At 27.6% G+C, this 20,933-nt stretch overlaps 1 protein-coding gene across 1 annotated transcript; it reads right to left on the bottom strand.

Annotated features, from left to right (window-relative positions):
- Positions 1–5,486: 5,486 nt before the first annotated feature.
- On the bottom strand, positions 5,487–11,482 carry LOC147808136 (uncharacterized). Its single transcript, XM_087166638.1, has 2 exons — positions 11,271–11,482; positions 5,487–6,071 (listed from the first exon to the last, which is right to left on the bottom strand). Exons 1-2 carry the CDS (start codon positions 11,291–11,293, stop codon positions 5,687–5,689), a joined length of 408 nt encoding a protein of 135 aa, XP_087022764.1. The 5' UTR covers positions 11,294–11,482; the 3' UTR covers positions 5,487–5,686.
- Between the last annotated feature and the right edge of the window lie 9,451 nt (positions 11,483–20,933).

The raw sequence follows: 20,933 nt of genomic DNA, 5'->3' as shown, positions 1-20,933 counted from the left end.
TGGATAAGACTATGGCTTACAGATAATTCAAATAAAATATACAATTCTGAAAATTTTGCACTGGCAACTATATCACTGAAACAATATAACTTACTTCAGTAATATTTGACTTCTAAGGACAAACGAAACATAATAAAAATGTACCAGGTTTCATTCAGTCAACATGAGAAAAAAAAGCATTCTAAATATTTCTTTTATGCAATTGTCGGGATTTTCACGCATTAAAACTTAATGGTTCTGTGCACTGTCTTTGACTAAGCTAATTAATTAGCGCAGAAGTAGTTTAAGTTATGAAATCTAACAAAAAGTTACCTTTCCTTAAATAACCTCACTTTTTTTAAATTCTATTTAGATTTCTGACCATGAAAATATGGGTCGCTATAAAGTTTAAAATATGTTCTTGGAAGTTTCAGTAGGGTGTGCGGTCAAAAGTTTAAATAAGCTAGAGGAAGTGTTAAATGAGAACCAGAAATAAACTGAAGAAATTATAAAAATTCATATAAAAGAGAAAACTTTCTTTTTTAAAAATCTTTGAGTTTTACAACAAATTTAATAAGTTCCAATCACAAAAAAAAAGCGATTGTCTCATTCTTAAAATTGCTAATTTGTTAAATGAATTCAATGTAAGGAGGGAAAATCAATCACTCCTGTTTCAGTCTCCTGAAGAATATATTTCATTTTCTCAGAAATGAGTTAATTTAAATAAAAATTTCTCAGAACACCTGCGAATTGACAACCACCCCCATAGGGTAGAAGATTGTTTGAGAAAACATTCTTCTCTACATTGTTATGAATCATTGTTATTGTCACATCTCTTATCATGCCTAAGGTCAAAGACACTTTCCATTCATATTAAAAGTACAAAAGGCTGTTTCCTGCTTCATAAATGAGAAAAATGATTTAGTATTAAACCCCTGACTGACTCGAATCATCTTTTTCAGTTCAAAGTTGTAACGATGGATTCATGGACAAAGGATTTTAAAATCATACTTTTCTCAATCCAGAATTGTGAAGCATCAGTTTCCTTATCTATCAGAGTAAAGAAAAATGTCCTGTCCATTTTTAAATTTAATTTTTTTCCGAATATGAAATTAGAGTTCCCCTTATTTTATGCCCGTTTTATTATACCTAAAAGCATTGTATTTTTAAATAATTAGCGGGGTGTTTGAAAATTAGCTTACTATTAAATTAGCTAGAATTTAAATCAAAGGAGTACAGTGAAAGCTTCATATCGTGATTACGGAATATTTTTTTAGAAATGCTGTTTTTTATATGTTTTATTGCATAAAAAAGGACAAAATGGAAGAGATCAAAATTCTTTAGACCTTAAATTCTTTTTCTAAAGTTAGTCTTTTATTTTTGTATAACATACATGCGGAAATAACAACGATCAACTACCTTCCAAAAAGTAATCTTCCTACTTACAAAAGAAAAATGCAGCTTATTGAAATTTTCAATGCTGTTTATTGAAGAAAAATTGCTATTTTAGCAATTAATGTAAGTATTCGCTCATTACATCAATTTTGCTGAAATGGAAGTTCCATCAGCTATTGTGAAATTTTACAAATAGAAATTTAAACTATATAGGATTTAAACTATATGACTAAAAACTAGTACATATTTTTAAAAAATTATTTTTATATGGAAATATTTTTGAATTAACAAATTTTATAAATGTGGACAAAAACTTTTTGATGTGCTAAAAAATTTCCCGAATATATGCAAAAACTTAACTGTGTAAAACTAAACTATGTAGAAAAACTATATAAAAACTAAAATTAATATTAAAAAGCCAACTTTTGTGACTAAACTTTTCAGATTAATGACCGAGAATCTAAATCCATCGAAAAAAGTTACGGTTATTGAGAAATTTTACATTTGCTATGCTTACTTGTTGATCAAAAAACAAATAATTCATAACTTAGAATTTCGTCTTAACTTTACAAATCTTACGTCACGTTTTCAAAGTATTAACATTGGTACTCAATTCTTGAAAATTCAATAATTATAACCAGCTATTTAGGGTAATATACATTTTCTTTTATTCATTGTATCACTACACATTAATTGAAATAATAGCAATCAGGTTGAAATAACAGTTGTAATGTGCTATATTTCCAATGAATATTTTTTATACAGAGCATCTCCACTATAATGAACCTGTAATACAGTGAACATCCGATTGTAATCAACTTTTTAGTGGTCCTTCTGATTTCATTTAACTAATGTTATTTTATACACTTATAGTGGACAGCTAAAAATGGGTAGTTCATTTATAGTGAATTTTTCAGCCTTTTTTTTTATTATGTACTATCGTAATCACTATTTCCATTATGTGCTAAAAATAATTTTTCAGGAATTGAAAATAGTGAACCATCGTTTATAGTGAACTTATCACTAGGATCCTCAGACAGTTCATTATAACGGAGTACTACTGTCTTTTATTTTTTATTAGCATCTGTCATTCAGAAACTCTAGTATTAAAGGTATAATTAATTAAATTTTTACGCAATCTCGTACTTCTAAAAATATATTTTTCAATTTTGTGTTTTTTTTTCGGATATTGTGGGAGTATCCTTCAAAATATAGGGGACTAGTTTTTTGAGTGTTTCATCCCACCTTTGGAACAAAATAAATTATTAAGACAATTTACACTCAATTATAAAAGTCTAAAAATAACTGCGTGTAAAATATTTTTTAATATTTATTTATTTATTATTTTTATTACTCACTTTTTCCCAATTCTAACCATATTTTAATTTGTAAGGCATTTACATTTTTTTCCATTTCAGAAATTATGTTACTTTAAATGACAATAGTGAAAATTTCCATAAAGTTCTTGATAAATAAAATAAAAAATTCAAAAATTTTAGATCTTGTCAGTTAAATTAGCATTTTTTAAATTACTGTGAAAACTTTATGTACCTCTAAATTAAATAAACTGTAGAAGAAAGTAATTAATCTCATATTGCCTGTAATTATTTTGAAATAAATATTTTTTAACAATTATGTGCTTAAATTTTTGAATCGTTTAATTAGTTCCATCGTTGAAGTTTTCAAAGAGTATGAAGAATATTAATGGCTTTTAACTTTCAAACTAAGCTATTGGAACTATATTTTACAGATTGAAAATATTTTCTCCCTATTTTGAGGGTTGAAAAGGAGTATTAAAGTATTATTTTCGTGTCCGATTTCGCCACTTAACTCAAAATTTCCACTAGTTAATATAATTCTTAATATTAATTTTTATGTAAAAATTTGATGATTAAATCGAATAGTTAGTTTTTATAGTGGACATTCAAACCAATGAAAAATAATCAAAAGAATCTTTTTTTTAAAATATATTTTAAAGCAATGCAGCTTAACATTTGCAAATAAAATAAAAAATTTATAATAGATGAATTTTCTAGGAGCTATTAGGTTTTCTTACCCAATAGTTCTTTATTTAACTTAACTACTACTATTTCGGAATTTTCATAATTTTTAAACTCCTTCAGAAGCACCTTTTTAAGTTCAATTTTCAAACTAGCTGAACTTTTATTAATAATTAATTAAATAAATGTATCATTAGCTTTGCTGAAACTAAGTTGATTTGTAAAATAATTTTTAAAAATAAGTTTAATATAGTTCTTTAAGAAAATCGAGTAATATGGCTAATTTATTATTATTTTTGGCAAAAAATGGGGGAAAAAGCATATTACATATCATGGAAATATCTGGATAAAAATGACACGAAAAAAAAACAGGCTTAAACTTACATGACTAGAGAGCCAAAAATATTTTTAAATTTTAGGTATCCTGGACTGGTTCAATATCGGCAAAATTAACAAAAATTTCCATTCTTCTAATATGGTCTATTTTTGAAATTTTATTGATTAGCTTACTAAGTCTTTTTACGTTGATTTTGAGAAAATCTTTTTACGTTAACACACATTGCAAAAAATGTTTAACATAAAGTTCTTTGAAACTTTGCACGCAGTTTTTTCATAATATTAGCTCTATTTCGGATTAAAAGCTAATGTGCTAATCTGAATTATTATTTTTATCAGCCTTAACTACGAATGTTAATAATTTTTATTTAAAAAATCAATAGTGAACAATTTATTGAGTTCCATTTCATTCTATAATCGATCACTTTACTGATCTAAGTTGCATAATAGTAAATACTTGTGTTTTATTTAGGTAGTATTAAATGCAAAATAACCAGTAATCACTAGTTGCTTTTGTTCCTTATTGAGGCATAGTTCTTAAAGAGTCTTCTGCCCTTGTTGCAAAAAATATATTATTGTCTTGTTGAATAAATGAATGAACATGAAAAATGAGGGTGGGGTTAAATGGATGTAGAAGTCGTTATAACTGATTCGTTTTTATTCTTGATAAAATACATTAAGAAAATCATAAAAATTTATCAAATTTCTATGAGTTTCTTAAAATTCCTCTTGATGTTTGACGAATTTTTCAGTAAGCAAGTTTAAAAATAGTGTGTTTTTTCATTTAATTTTTTGTCCTGCCCCATACAAAGATAAGTGTATCAGAAAAGGCATTCCAGTTTTTAATACATTATAAGGTAAGCTACAAATCGCAAATAGAATTTCTTAAATTTGATCATTTTCATGCGAGTTATTATCCCATAAATTACCAGAGAACTTCTTTATATAGCTGTGTGAAGTATCTAACCTTTTTAGAGTTTGCATGCTTGTTGAACTTCAAAATGTATCAGAGGTACTGAACACTTAATGCAGCATTTAAAATTTACAAACAACACATTTCATAAACATTTATAGTCAGTTTTGTGTTAAATTTAATAAAACTGTTAAAGTTTTTTTTAGCAATATTAATATTTCGAAACTTGCTTCCATTATTCTTTATAAAAAATCATTATATTAATATATTAATTGCTGCGTTTTAATATTTTTTTAAAGAAATTAAAAAACATAAAAACTCAAATCATGGGATTTTTTCCCTTGAAGTAACATTTGAAAAAATTGAAATTCCAACTTCCACTACTCAAATTTCCTACACTAGAGTTCGGTGTGAATTGGATAAGGAATTTTTAAAACAAGTAACTTAAAGAGATTTGGATTACTATGAAACTAAGATTTCATTCATTGTTAAATAACAACAAAGCATAATATCAACTCCTTGATTGATTTCTCAATGAATATGTAACATTAAAAAATTCTTCCACTTTAATTCAGAAGAAGTAAACACTATTCTTAAATTACGGGATCAGATAAAATGTATTTAAAGGAATAATATATAACATTAAATAAATGTCAGATTTAAACTTATAACACTGTTGCTTATGGGACATTTTTTAATTTGATAAGTGCTAAAATAAGTAACAAACTTCTATGTAAGGCTCGGGAAATTTATTATTATTACAGTTCTGAATTAATAATAAATCAGAAACAAAATAATTTTCTAAATAACCACAGTACAAAAAAAAATTATAATTAAAAAATATATTGAAATCCTTAAAAAAGAAACTAACTTACTATACACATCTGCTTTTATATATTCTTCAATCTAATTCATACAACATTACTCAAATAACATTTCCCTCATTCATTGCAGAGACCGAGTACTCTTCTATCAGTGCGTGCAAACGTGGATACGGGATTTGATTTGTTAATTAGAATCGCGTTCTTTAAAATACCTATTTAATCCCCCCAATTTTCTGCGTCTATGGTAGTACATCTTTTTTTGCACCTAGATCTTTAGGTTTTACCCATTTGTATGGATTAGGATTTTGCTTTTTTAATTTCTCGAGCAGCAATCGGAAACCGTTGGGTTGCTCGTTCTCCTTGTTCTCGAAGAGCTCTATTTTTCTGGGACCAATGTGTCGGTAGATGCACTTCAGATTTCTGCATGCGGCATTATACCTGCAGGTTGGATGCTGGAAGTGGCAATTTTGACCCATGCGGCACTTCGGAAAAAATCGGCATCTGGGAGTTTGCTGAAGTTTCTCTGTTTCAGGATCTCTTTTCATACTCTTGCTGTTTTTAGTAGCAATATCTTCAACCGCTTTTCTCATTATCTGATGAAAGGGTCTAACAGGTGCAGAGATTCTGAAAAAAAATAAACAATTAAATCAAAACACTTCATAAAAAAGCAATGTATCAGCAATGGTGTTATTAAATTACGCAGTAAAAAATTTCAAAACCAATGGCGGTAAAAAGTACTGGCAGTCAGTGTGCTGGTGCGTTTCACAAAAAAATTTTTCGGGACAATATTTATATACTGCAAATTTTGCAATAATATTTACTGTAAAATCACTAAATCACCGTAATTAAATAAATAATTCTGTTAAATTAAAGTGATTCCATAAACTAATGCATAAAATTTTGTTAGAGGCGAAATAGTCTGTTGGTTTGGTAGGGCGTTGGAACCATGTCCGAGAAGCAGTGAGCTCTATCCCAGACTAGCGAAGACTCCCCGTGTATAGTAAATGGCACTGTCAGATCACTAAAACCTCCACGTTCCCATAACAAATCAGTTACTCTGAACTCTAACTAATCGCTTTCTGACTTAGGTCAAAATTACGATCTGTGGATGTATGAATTGGTTCATCCTTTAACACGGGCTGTGACGGAAGTGTGGGGCTGAAGTCGTGTTCTTTGAAATAGATGGCGCCACTGAAAACAGGAAAACGCACCATATGCCTTGGTTATTTTCACATACCACATTTGCTGGTATTTGGCTGGTGGCATTAGAAACAATAAAAACATATAATTTTGCAGTAACAATGGATTTTACAGTAAAATGGACTTTGAAGATGATGCAATAAGGGTGCCAGTAATTTTTACCGTAATTCATTTCAGAATTTTTTACAATGTACGCAGCATTTCCAGTGTCCGCTTAGTTAATTCTATATGACACTTTTCTTGAACCCATTAGAGAAAAAATCACATATATGGAGTGGTTCAAAAACTGCATGATTCGAAAAAATTAACGACATAAATTTATTTTACGAATTCCTTTCTTAAAAATTTTACTTTATTAATGGGAATTTTAAAGTAAGACTTTTAGATCAAAAACCTTAAGCTTAATCAGCTTAAGTGGTATCTTGTTTCCCTTATAACCTGATATAACTTTACATCTAATGACTCCAAAAACTATTAGCCCGTATTGCAAGTATGAAAGTGAAAAAATTCACAGAAACAATTCAGCACATGATAGTTTATAAGCTCATGATAGTACATGAAATAAAGCACACAATGGTTGTTACACTGTGAATTTTTTTTAATTAAATTACGATATTAAGTACATCGTCTGTGCGTGCATCAGCAGTGCAATCCAAATTTACCATAAAATAAGATACTTAAAAATCTGACAGTAATATTCATTTAAGTAAAGTGATTTTACGGTAATTTTTGCTGCAAAAATTACGATATATCAAATTTCTTGCTCCGTAACATGCTCCAGTAAGAGTGGATTTTATGGTAAAAAGTATCAGCACCATTAGTGGCGGTACTTTATACCGTAATTTGATCCGAAATCTCTTACAGTGTACAGAATATGGAGTATTTGCTGTTTATAAGCGTAGTTAAATGGATATAAATCTTTTAAACTCATTAGTAAGAAATTTCGGATTTTTAAAAACAATTTAAAAAATTCAACTATGAGTCATAAATATTTTTCCAACATAAACTAAATTCAGAAATTATTTTTTAAGTTTTATCATTCACAGCATTTACAATTTATTTTGCATGAAGCAAATTTAATAAGTACAATTGTAATGATACAGGTAGTAGACAAAATTATGGAAACACTTTTATACTACTACATTTTTTCAAATTTCTCTGAAAATACATAACGAATTATTTTATAACTTTAGAAGTGTTTAGATCATACGATTTTTCATACATATCAATAAACTTAAGACCTTTTTAAGATTTGAGGGACTGACAATGAATTACAAACGAGAAAAAAAAACGCTTTTGAACACCCTATACCAAACAACGTGACAAGAAATTTGTATTATTTGAATTATTTTGGTTCTTTTATGCAATGGTAGCACACATTTTAGTAAGCCTAGCTTAAATATTTACGGAGATATAGTAATTTTTATAAAATTAAGCTAAATAATTATATCTAAGAATTAATAATTTTATAAGAAAAAAATATATATTTCTTGTCTTACGTTGTTTTTCGATAACTTCAATGAAAAAAATTCAATAAAATTAATCAGAATATTTAGAGAAATTTAAAATTAATTGCAAAATGTATGTTTCAAAATTTGAGAAAAATTCTTTAATACTGCACGACATATGAGTAATGAAAAAAAAAATTACTGCACATGAGCTGGAAAATTTTTACATTTTTTCTTCATAGTTTTGACATGAATCGCATTTGGCAACTAATTTGGATTCAAGTCTCAGTTAAACATCTTTAAAGCGTAGAAAGTTTCAAGCAATTTTCTATGTAGCTTCAGGTGTCTTCCACAAATTTTAGTCCAATTTTACTTAATATTTTTTTAAGTTTAGCAAAGCACCTAAGACAAAGAAATAAACATTTTTATAAAAATGACCAAATCTCCATAAATATTTCAGTTTGGCTTACGAAATTTTGCATAATTATAGTACATACTAACCAAAATAACTGAGTAACTAACAAAAATATAAATCTATATTTTTCGGCATAGGATGTTGTGTTCAAAAATATTATTTTGCATTTACAATATAGTGTCTGCCCTTCAAACCTCTGATTTTCATTAATATGTTTGAGAAATTATATGATCTAAACACTTCTAAAGTTAAAATATTATTCTTTAAGTTTTTTTTTCTTTTGAAGAAATTTGAAACAAAAATTTATTAGTATAAAAGTTTTTCTATTGTTTTGTTCACCCCAGGTAACTTAAGATCATATCTTGCGTAATTTTAGGTTTTGGGAGTTTATAAACATCCTGCGTTCTAACAATTGACGATATTTTTCAAATAAAGGAAAACAGTTCCTTTGAACTTTTTTTCAGTATTATCATAGTAACTTCAGTATACTTTTAGTGTGACAAACTAAATATTGTTAAAGAATGGTGATTTGGTTAATAATGGCTTAAAATTGGTAGAATGGTATTTAAAAGATATTCTCACGATATATGAAAAATACGAAAAATGTTAACACAAGCTAAATATTGATAAATATAAACACACGATGAATATCAAAAAATATATGGGCACAATAAATATCGACAATAAATCGACGATAAATATCCTTCACTACAGTATTTCACAGCCTAAGGACATGCTTGGCGCTATTCTTAGAGTACGCGATATATCAGTAAATCAGAGTACATATTTTACCCCTCTTTTTCACATGTATGATTTTTTTTTCTTAATTTCTTTACATTTTAACTGAATTTGGAAAAATAACTAATATTAAAAACTTTATTTTTGAAAAACCAAATCGAATATTATACTATTTTATTTATCTTTATCAATTGCAAATAATCTAATTAAATTTGACGTAAATTAATATTTTTTGACGTAATTGGATCAAAAATTTCTATTTATAAGCAGCTGAATTCAAAATTAATGAATTAAATCTCTTTTTATATTCTAATATCTCTGATGAAATATTAATTTTTTTTCAAAAAAGATTAGATTATGTGTAAAAAAAAAAATCTATAAGTATTTAACCCATTAATTTTTCAAATGTAAAGAAACTTAATTTTTTAAAGGTAAAAGTGCGAAAAGTAATCGCTTTTTTAATATCCATTTTCGCAAATAAAATGAAGAAAGTTTATTCACAAAAAATATATTTGACAAAATTTCAACATTACCACATATTTAAAATAACAAAACTAATTCAGAATTTATTAATTTAAAAAATTCAAAATAGTAACTTTGAACGAATAAATACTAAAACAAATAATAATGCGCGCATTGCAACTACTACAGCACTGCCTACTATTGACTATGACGAAATTTTAATAACAATATTTTAAGTAACGAAATCCATATCATCAATAAATTTAATTAAGTTTAACTAAAAACCAATTTCAGGAGAACAAAAACAAATAATTTAATACACTCTATTATATTTACTTTGGTAAAAAAAGTATTACAAAAGAGAGAAGAAATGAGATATAATTTCGGACGTTTAAATGAAAAATCACCTAATTCCTCATACCTCAATACAGAATGAACTGATTCCTGATACCACAGAATAAAATATTTTATAAAATGAATTAATAAATACTTTAAATATTGAAATCCATTTCAGCAATCAACTTAATTAAATAAAATTTTTAAAAAAACTGTTTCTTAGGTCAAAAATAAATAACCTAATCAACTAAACCTTATATATAATTAAAATTACATTATATCACATTTGCTTTGCAAGAAAAGGTATTAAAAATGACAGCAAGGAAAAGCTGAGATATTTAGAGTTATTTCTGGGGCTTCGTTGCAGAATCAACTGATTCCTGAGACCACGGAATAAAATTTATTAATAAATAATTGAAATAACGAAATCCATATCATCAACAAACTTAATTAAGTTTAACTAAAAACCACTTTCAGGAGAACAAAAACAAATAATTTAATACACTCAATTTCTTATCTAAATCTTAATTATCTAAATTATCTAAATTATCTTATCTTTTACTTTGGTAAAAAAAAGAATTACAAAAGACAGAAGAAATGAGATATAATTTGGGACGTTTAAATGAGAAATCACCTAATTCCTCATATCACAAAATAAATATGTAATAAAATGAATTTTAAATAACATTAATTAAAAAATACATTTAAAGAAATTATGTTAATTAAATTCAAATAAGAAAAAACTATTTGTGGAGTTAAGCACTTTAAGGCAAAATTAATTGAGATATTTAAAGATAATGTATGTAATTGTATGGATGTTTATTTAAAGTAAATTTATGACGTTTAAATGCAGAATCAATTGATTCTTGATACAACAAGCTAAAATAATTTATAAAACAAATAAATATATATTTTAAATACCAAAAACCATTTCAGCAATAAATTGAATTAAACTTTAAAAAACTTTTGGAGGAGTTCAGAAACAAATTATTTAATCAAATAAATCTTACATTAAATTAAAATTACATTAAGTCAAATATACTTTCCTAGTTTATTTTCTAATATATCCAACAATTTCAAATACTAATTACAAATACTAAGAAATTTCAAATACTAAAACTTATATTCAGACACAGATTAACCATAACCATAAAATAGAGATAGAAGAATGAAAAGCCTTAACTAATCCATAAATAAATCAGTAAAAAATAAAGAAGAATTTACTTAATATCCTTGAGCAGAGACATCGTTAATGATCCTAAGACTTTTCCACAAAATCTTGACAGGAAATTCACTACACCAAGCTTCAAGACTATAACGAAGTAACTATACTTTTCTACTAATATAACTATAACGAGCGAACTCACAGTTCAACACCGAAATGAATATTACAATTTTAAAGTAACAGTTATGTACTTTTGCTGCAACAATAGATAGATACCTCACATTGGTCAAACCTGGACACTGAATCATAACTATTGTCACTCGTGTCAAGTCATAACCCCCCCCCCCACACACACACAATTCTTTTCATGCAACATACAAACTAAAAGAAATCATTCAGGGTATTATATACTTTGAAGCTGTAATCAATGACAATTAATCTTTACAAGAATGACATGTCTTTGAGGCTAATTATACGAAAAGAAAAGTTCTATAAAGCTCAAAAAGCATTGCAGAATTTTGTCACAATTCTTTGAAATTTAAATATTTCATTCAAATACTTAAAAAAAACATTTATTATTAGAATTCAATTAAGTAGCATCGAATTTTGTGTAAAAATAAAAGTGAGTTACGGATTGTTTCCTTGAAGCAATTTATAAATGATATAAACCTTCAAAAAAGATCTTCAAATGGTCCAAAAGTTTATTCCCAACATTAATATTTGTGTTTTAGAGAAATAATTTTTGCGAATAAAATCTTAAAACACCTTTGATTTGATATTATTCTCCGTCTTACTAAGAATGATCTTCTTTTTTTTAAATGTAATTAGAAATGTAATTAGTAATTTTCAAAGATAGCTTATATGGATAATGTCTGATAATAACGCGATTAACATTTTTTAGTAATATCTTTAAAGTAATTTAAATGCATTTTTAAGTATTTTTAATTTTTAAAGTTATTTTAGTTTTCAACATATTTTTTTCTTTGCACTAAGAACGAGGATTTTATGGGAAAATAATGTGTAATATTGAAATTGCTTACGGCGAAGTCAAATTTTTCATTCATTTTTTTTCCTCTTCCAATTCTTCTTTTAATGGCGCATTCCATTTTCAAAAAGAAAATAATTTCGAGGATAAAACTATGGCTTACAAATGATTCAAATAAAATATACAATTCCGAAAATTTTACCCTAGCAACTATATCATTGAAACAATATGGATGGTGTTTTCTACACTAGGGAACGCTGCAAGCTCGGGACTGCCTAAATTAAAGGGTTACTGTTTCAGTTTTATTTTAAAGCCATTTGGCATCATTGTGTTTTGAGATTCTTGCAAACAATGTATTTGATTACTTATTACTTATGTTTACAATGCTAACAATACTTGTGTTTACAATACTAAAAGTGTTAACACTAACGTAAGATGGTGCACAGCTTGCAACACGAACAAACAGTAATAAACAAATGGAAAGAGGCCAAATCAAGACTGCCAAAAAAGCGAGTTATTCAAAATCTAGCAATAATGTCACCTTTTTTAAAAGTAAATAACAAAATAACTAAAACACATTTTCACTCCAAACTCCCCAGAATTACATAATAACATTAATATCTTATGAAAGACGGCAGATTTGAGCTCAGAAATTATCTAATTTATATCTTTTACTGAAAGCAAAATTATCCGTTTGAAAACATCGCCTATCAGAATAACATGTAATAAGCAGCTGCAAGCTTTTTAACCGGAACTAGAGTAGGTCCCGAGCTCGAGATTGTTATTGTTTGCATTTTTATTGAAAACACCATCCATAGCTTACTTATGTATTATTTGACTTCTAAGGACAAGCGAAACATAATAAAAATGTATCAGTTTTCATGCAGTGAACACAAAATAAAAGTCAAATGTTTTTTCAAGTAATTGTCGGATTTTCATGCATTAATACTTAATGGGTCTGTCCTCTGTCCTTGAATAAGCTAATTAATAAGTACAGAAATAGGGGAAGTTATGAAATCTAACACAAATTTAACTTTATTTGAATAACCTCGCGTTTTTTAAACTCTATTTAGATTTTTGACCATGAAAATACAGTCTTAGAATTTTTGGTAGAAGAGCGGTCAAAATTTGGGATAAGTTAGAAAAAGTGCTGAAATAAGGACCAGAATTAAATTTTCTCAGGAATAAAAATTTCTCAGAACAACACCTGCGAATTGACGACCACCCCCATAAGGTGACGACCACTACCTTAAGGTGTTATGGATCATTGTTATTGTCACATCTCTTATCATACCTAATGCCAAAGACACTTTCCATTTATATTAAAGGTACAAAAGGCAATTTCCTGCTTCATAAATGAGAAAAATGATTTAGTAATATCCCCCTGACTGACTCAAATCATCTTTTTCAGTCAAAAAGTTTAAAAGATGGGTTCATGGACAAAGGCTTGTAAAATACATACTTTTCTCAATCTAGAATTGTGAAGCATCAGTTTCCTTATCTATCAGAGTAAAGAAAAATGTCCTGTCCATTTTCACAGTTAATTTTTTTCCGAATATGAAATTAGAGTTCCCCTTATTTTATGCCCATTATATTGTACCTAAAATCAAAATATATTAAAATCATTAGCGGGATTTCGAAAATTAGCTCACTATGAATTAGCTAGAAATTGAATCCAAAGAGTACAGTGAAAGCTCGATATATAACGATTACGGCATATTTTTTAAAAAATGCTGTTTTTTATATGTTGTATGGTATATAAAAAGGGCAAAATGGATGATATTTTTATTTATTTCTAGCACTGATAAGGAAAATTCAAATACAAATTTCTTTCGACCTTAAATTCTTTTTCTAAATTTATTTTTCTGTGTTATACATACGGGAATAACAATGAACAACTACGTTCCAAAAAGTACTCTTCCTACTAACAAAAGAAAAATGCAGTTTATTGCTATTTTCAATGCAGTATATTTGAAAAAAAATTGCTATTTTAACAATTAATGTAAGTATTCGCTTTTTGCATCAATTTTGCTGAAATAGAAGTTCCATCAGTCATTGTGAAATTTTATAAATAAAAATTTAAACTATATATGATTTAAACTATATGACTAAAAAATAGTACATAGTTTTAAAAAATTATTTTAATACGGAATTATCTTTGAATTGACAAATTTTATAAATGTGGACAAAATTTTTAATGCGCTAAGAAAATTCCCGTGATCTAGCGAAATATGTCACTAAAATTAATATTAAAGGTCTAACTCTTTTGACTAAACTTTTCAGAATAATTACCGAAAATCTGAAAAAAGTTACGTTAAATAAGAAATTTTACGTTTGCTAGTTAGAAACCATACACTTTGCTTTCATATATATATATATATATATATATATATATATATATATATATATATATATATATATATATATATATATATATATATATATATATATATATATATATATATATATATATATATATATATATATATATATATATATATATATATATATATATATATATATATATTTACAGAGTAGTACTGCTTATACGAATAAAATTTAGAGAAAACAGATCATTTTATATTAAACTAATGTTAAATTTCCTCGTTTAAATGAATATTTGTTGTTTCCAGTCCTCGCTTAATTGCATAAGAGGTACTGAAATGAAAAAAAAAGCAGTTTATTTTTAAAAAATGTTTCACCAACTAGAAGGAAATTTTCAGTTAAGAAGATAAGAATTCGATAGGGGGTCTCCTCAGTTGTTTATTTGTTGCTCAGAACAGGTGTTAGGAGTATAGTTTAAGAATTAATCAAATCTTGCTGGTAGTTAGTTATACATTGGAGGGAATGAAGAGAATTTTATCTCTCTTTACTGTGCTTAATAATTGCCTCAATTATAACCCCCCCCCCAATGCTAACGGTAAGCTGATATCGCTGCTATTTAGGTCTCTCTTCTCTATGTAGGTCACTCTCTATGTAGGTCTAATTTAATATACGATAACATTTCATTTTAATTTACGGTACTCAAATTATACTAGTTGGCATAAGTAAGTGTAGTGTTAGCTGCCTCACAAGTTTTTGAAATTACAATTTATCTTTTTAAGTTCTATTCTTCAAAACATATACTTTTGATTTGAATGAAAATTAATAATTTCAGAAAATGTTTAGTAATTTTACCAAATAATTCTATACTTATCACTCTTATGCTATTTATAAAACCATATTTTTTATATATTATTTTATTATAACTTAATGATTTTAACGATTATTTCCTTTAATTTTTGTTATTTCGTTTAATTTAAGTGCAATAAAATTTTTCTTAGTTACAGTGATTTTCATCAACATTTTTTAAAAAATGTCAGGGAATTTTCAGTTTTTTTGCAGTTAAAAGTTTTTATTTTTGTTTCAAGTTACTTTTTTATCAATACAGTCTTAATTAACTTATTCGTTTATATACTTTTAAACTATTATTTAATTAAAAATATATTTGTGAATATTAGGATCATATTTGAATTTGTATTATTTTTCAATCGCAACTATGTGTGAAAATTAAATTGTTGCATAAATAATTTCGTAATTTATAAATATCAGGGAAATCTCTTAATAATCAACAATAAAGCTTATAAAATAAATGTTCTCACAAAATGTATGAATAATTATTAAAAATTCACATGGTAATCGAGAAAAAAGCATTTATATCATTTATTGAAATCGGGAGCCTTATCTCTTAACAGGAAGGGTTTATAAAATGAAAAAGTTTTGAAGGAGCCTTTTCAACTTTAAGAATATGAAACATCAAAACTCAGACTTTCAGTAGTTTCGCAGTATATACATTACAGTATAGGTCATGTCCCACAAAACATTTTATTAATTGGAAATTTTTCTTGTTAAAAAACAAAAAATTACTCTTAAACTTTAAAAGTGCTTATCTTCTCTGTGCAAAATGTTTTCTATCAATTAGGATTCTTGATACTCAAAATGAGTGGCAATACCCCAATAGTTCAGGCAAGGAGGCGATTTTAATCTAACTTCAGGCCATGTCTCCTAAACTAATGAAATGAATTTAAAAAATTTACCTTCTCCCAATATGAGCTGCAATCAAAATCCAGAACTGACTGGGAGGAGGAGGTGACTTACACTTTGCTATCTAGAAAAAAGCCATGTTGTTCCGAAATATTATTTTACACTTAATCGAATAAAATATCATCCAGGTTGATGCAACTAATAATTCAGAAGTTATAAAAGCTTTTGTGGTTAAATACATTGCTGTGCAGACGAAAATAGTTTTAGATCCTGTTAATTATTTTAGAATTAATTGAATCAAATAAAACGAATTCAAATGAAATCAAGATTACTTTGTTGTTAACAGTTTTAGGAATATTTCATACCCTATTTTGAACATATTACCTTTTCGATACATCGAATTGCTGAAACCGAATAAGATTTTAACCTGTAAGACGCATAGTTTGGAAGTAATTTTATTTTAAATTGCATAAATTTTGATTTGTACCTATTTATATATTTGACATTGTTGCATAATCACTTTTAATATTGCTATATAATTACTAAAAGTATTTGTACTATTCATTTCAGTTACCTAGATGGAAATGTAGAATCGTAAATAGATGTAAGTCAAAATCTTTTTATAAATTGAATCATTTTAACACTTAAGACATCAAAATTATTAATTCTATTACTTTGGTTTCGATCTCTGTCTATTTAGAGAAAAAAATACGTATAATCAAATATCGGGTTGAGTAAAAAGTTTTCCGCCAAGGGGAGATACCTCCGTGCCAGCAGCAACCATTCCCGTGGTAATTAACCTTTCCTGAAATGGGCTTTTGCATTTTAAAGTTGAAAGTTGGAGCTACACAACTGTGTAATTTGTTTGTCAAAACTTTATCATCTTGTGCACTAGAAAAGTGTTTGAAATGGAGCTATCACGTAAGCAGATCAGAACGATTATGTACTATGAGTTCCGAAATAAACTCAGTGTAACTAAATGCCACAAGAAAATGTGTGAAAGTTTAGGTTTCAGTACTGTTTCTTATGATTTGTTTGGTTTCGAAAGTTTAATAGTGGAAATTTCAACATTGAAGATGAACCACGTTCTGGTCGCCCTATTGAGATTGATTGTGATCAATTAAAGTAAATTATTGATCAAGACAGAAATGTTTCAACACGAACCATTGCGTTGGAGCTTGACGTTTGCCGAAAAACAATAGTAAATGCCCTCAAACGCATAAATTTAACATTTAAGTTTAACCGCTGGGTGCCTCACGAATTGACTGCTGAAAACAAGAGCAAAAGAAAAGCGGCCTGTTTGGTTCTGCTCAGAGATCAAAGGAAAGAGAACATTCTGGTCAGAATTGTGACCAGTGATGAAAAATGGGTATACTACAACAATACTAGCCGTAAAGGAGGGTGGTCAGCACACGGGGAATCAGCAGGTTCGGTTGCAAGACGAACTCTAACTAACAAGAAAGTCGTTCTCTGTATCTGGTGGGATTGTCGTGGAATTATCTACAAGGAGTACCTGAAAAGCGGGCAGGCTATCAACAGTACAACAGCAATATGCTAATCAAAGTTAGCGATGCCATTTGCGAAAAACGAAAAAACGAGTTCAGAAGGAAGGTGGTTCTCTTTCATCAAGATAACGCCCGGTCACATGTCAGTGCAATGACCGGCTGGACCCTCTACACACTGGAGTGGGATTTGATGCATCATCCACCATACAGTTCAGACATGGCACCTTCAGATTACTATCTGTTTTCACATTTGCAGCTGCATCTTGATGGCACAATCTTCCGTTCAAATGATGAGATCATAAATGAGGTTGATCGCTTTCTGGACTCGCGCACCTCCCAATTCTTCGCAGAAGGGATTGGAAAGTTGCCAAAACGTTGGCAGACTATTACTGATTTGAATGGACATTACTATCCTCATTAACTTTGCTGATTTTCTATCTATTTATCATTTTACAGGATTGTTTTTTTGTTTTTACTCAACCTGATATATATATTTGTGTATATAGCACTGACAAACAAGCCAATATGCATAAGTACAAAACAGAACTTTTTATCGGTGAAGAATTTTATAACTTTTGAACAACTACTAATAGTTCTACAAATTTTATAGTGTCTTTATTTGGCGTGATTCAGCGTGGAAAAACACTTCGAAAAAAATATGTCACCATACTTGTGCCGACGCATCAAGTTCAAGACCATTTTCTTGGATGCAAACAACAGCAATACTGAAAAAAGAACCAAGAGAAGATGCATCTCTCACATTATATAAAAAAAATATATAAAAGCTAACTAAACGTAAATTTTTCTTTCTATTTTACTATTAATCTGCTCTGAGGCGACTGGGGTAAGTCTTGGTTTAAAAAAATAAAAGGCATGTTAGAAACATTAAAAAACATAAAAAACGATGACTGGATGAAATGTGTAAGATGACTCCACGCAAAATTTTTAAGTTTTTAAACCCTTTGCCCTAAATGTGATTTTTTTAAAGTGATTAATTAAATCTGCTCATTCAATTTTATTTGCCAGATTTATTTTTACTTGTTTTCAAGATAAAATTTATTCCTTACAGCCTATTTTAAGTTTTTCATATCAACTGTATGAAATGTGTTATTTTCTATAAACTAAATTCATCTCTTTCCATTGCTGTATTAGACGCTCATCTTCCCTCGACATTAAGAGAGGATCACTTTTTAAATTTGCATTCAAACAATTTTTTACTGATATTTTGTTCTCAATATTTCACTATTTTTTACTCAATATATGTTGAAAAAATGTATGAAAATTTAAACTAAGCATAAACATTTCTTCTATCTCTGTTCTTAATATTTTTTATTTCGGCTTGAACTATATCCAAGACCTACCCTATAAAAAGTACTAATTTATAATTGCATTATTAAGTATTTGAATGAATACTCCAAATTCAATGAACTAAAGAGAGAATTGGGACTGCTTATTGCTCTAGTAACATCTAGGAAAACATAGTTAAAGTTGAGAAACAGGCAGAAAATGAGAGTTTACTTATTATCAAGCAATCATTCACTTTACTGATCTAAGTTACATAACAGTAAATACTTGTGTTTTAATTAGGTAGGATTACACGCAAAATAATCGGTAATCACTAGTTGCTTTTGTTCCTTATTGACGCATACTTCTTAAAGAGTCTTCTACCCTTGTTGCAAAAAATATAGTATTGTCTTGTTGAATAAATGAATGAACATGAAAAATGAGGGTGGGTGAGATCTAACCCCCTCCCAGTTTGTAATGTGAATGTCATACCATGAATAATTAAGAAATAAGTTTTAAAATAGAGGGGGGGAAATAAAGTTCTTTTTGTTTTTAATTTAATAACAAAAATTTTCTACCGATTGTATACATTTTTTTTGTTACTTAAATTGACTTCGTTTAAATAGATGTAGAAGTCGTAATAACTGATTCGTTTTTATTCTTGATAAAATACATTAAGAAAATCATAAAAATTTATTAAATTTCTATGATTTTCTTAAAATTCCTCTTGATGTTTGACTAATTTTTAAGTAAGCAAGTTTAAAAATAGTGTGTTTTTTCATTTAATTTTTAGTCTTGCCCCTAACAAATAAAAGTGTATCAAAAAAGACATTCCAGTTTTTAATACATTATAAGGTTACCTACAAATCGCAAATAGAATTTCTTAAATTTTATCACTTTTATGTGAGTTATTATCCCATAAATTACCAGAGAACTTCTTTATATAGCTGTGTGAAGTATCTAACCTTTTTAGAGTTTGCAGGCTTGTTGAGCTTCAAAATGTATCAGAGGTACTGAACAATTAATGCAGCATTCAAAATTTATAAACAACACATTTCATAAACATTAATAGTCAGTTTTGTGTTAAATTTAATTTAAGCAATACTAATATTTTAAAACTTGCTTCCATTATTCTTTACAAAAAATTATTATATTAATATATTAACTGCTGCGTTTTAATACTTTTTTTTAAGAAAATTAAAAAACATAAATACTCAAATCATGGAATTTTTTTCCCCTTGGAGTAACATTTGAAAAAAATTGAAATTCCAACTTCCACTACTCAAATTTTCTACACTAGAGTTGGGTGTGAATTGGATGAGGAATTTTTAAAACAAGTAACATAAAGAGATTTGGATTATTATGAAACTGAGATTTCATTCATTGTTAAATAACAACAAAGCATAATATCAACTCCTTGATTGATTTCTCAATGAATATGTAACATTAAAAAATTCTTCCACTTTAATTCAGATAAAATAAACACTATCCTTAAATTACGGGAACAGATAAAATGTTTTTATAGGAATAATATATAGCATAAAATAAATGTCAGATTTAAATTAATAACACTGTTGCTCATGGGACATTTTTTAATTTGATGAGTGATAAAATAAGTAACAAACTTCTATGTAAGGCTCGGGAAATTTATTACTATTACAGTTCTGAATTAATATAATATATCCTAAGCAAAAATTCATTAGACTGAATAATCTGTGTGTTTAAATGTGGCAAGATTGTTAATCTCGCGCTAGGAAAGATTAGCTAATAAACTCTTTTCTCGATAAATGAATAAATAGTGCAGTATCAAATTTTGCAATTGGAAAATTTAAATAAAGCACTAAATCAGAAGCAAAATAAATTTTTAAATAACCACAGTACAAAAAAAAAGAATTAAAAAATTTATTGAAATCTTTAAAAAAGAA

Source organism: Parasteatoda tepidariorum, chromosome 6 (assembly GCF_982258835.1).
Source record: "Parasteatoda tepidariorum strain Cologne lab strain chromosome 6, Ptep-v5.0, whole genome shotgun sequence".
Lineage (NCBI taxonomy): Eukaryota > Metazoa > Arthropoda > Arachnida > Araneae > Theridiidae > Parasteatoda > Parasteatoda tepidariorum.
The sequence above is the reverse complement of the archived record's forward strand: the minus strand, read 5'-3'. Positions and strand labels throughout refer to the sequence as shown.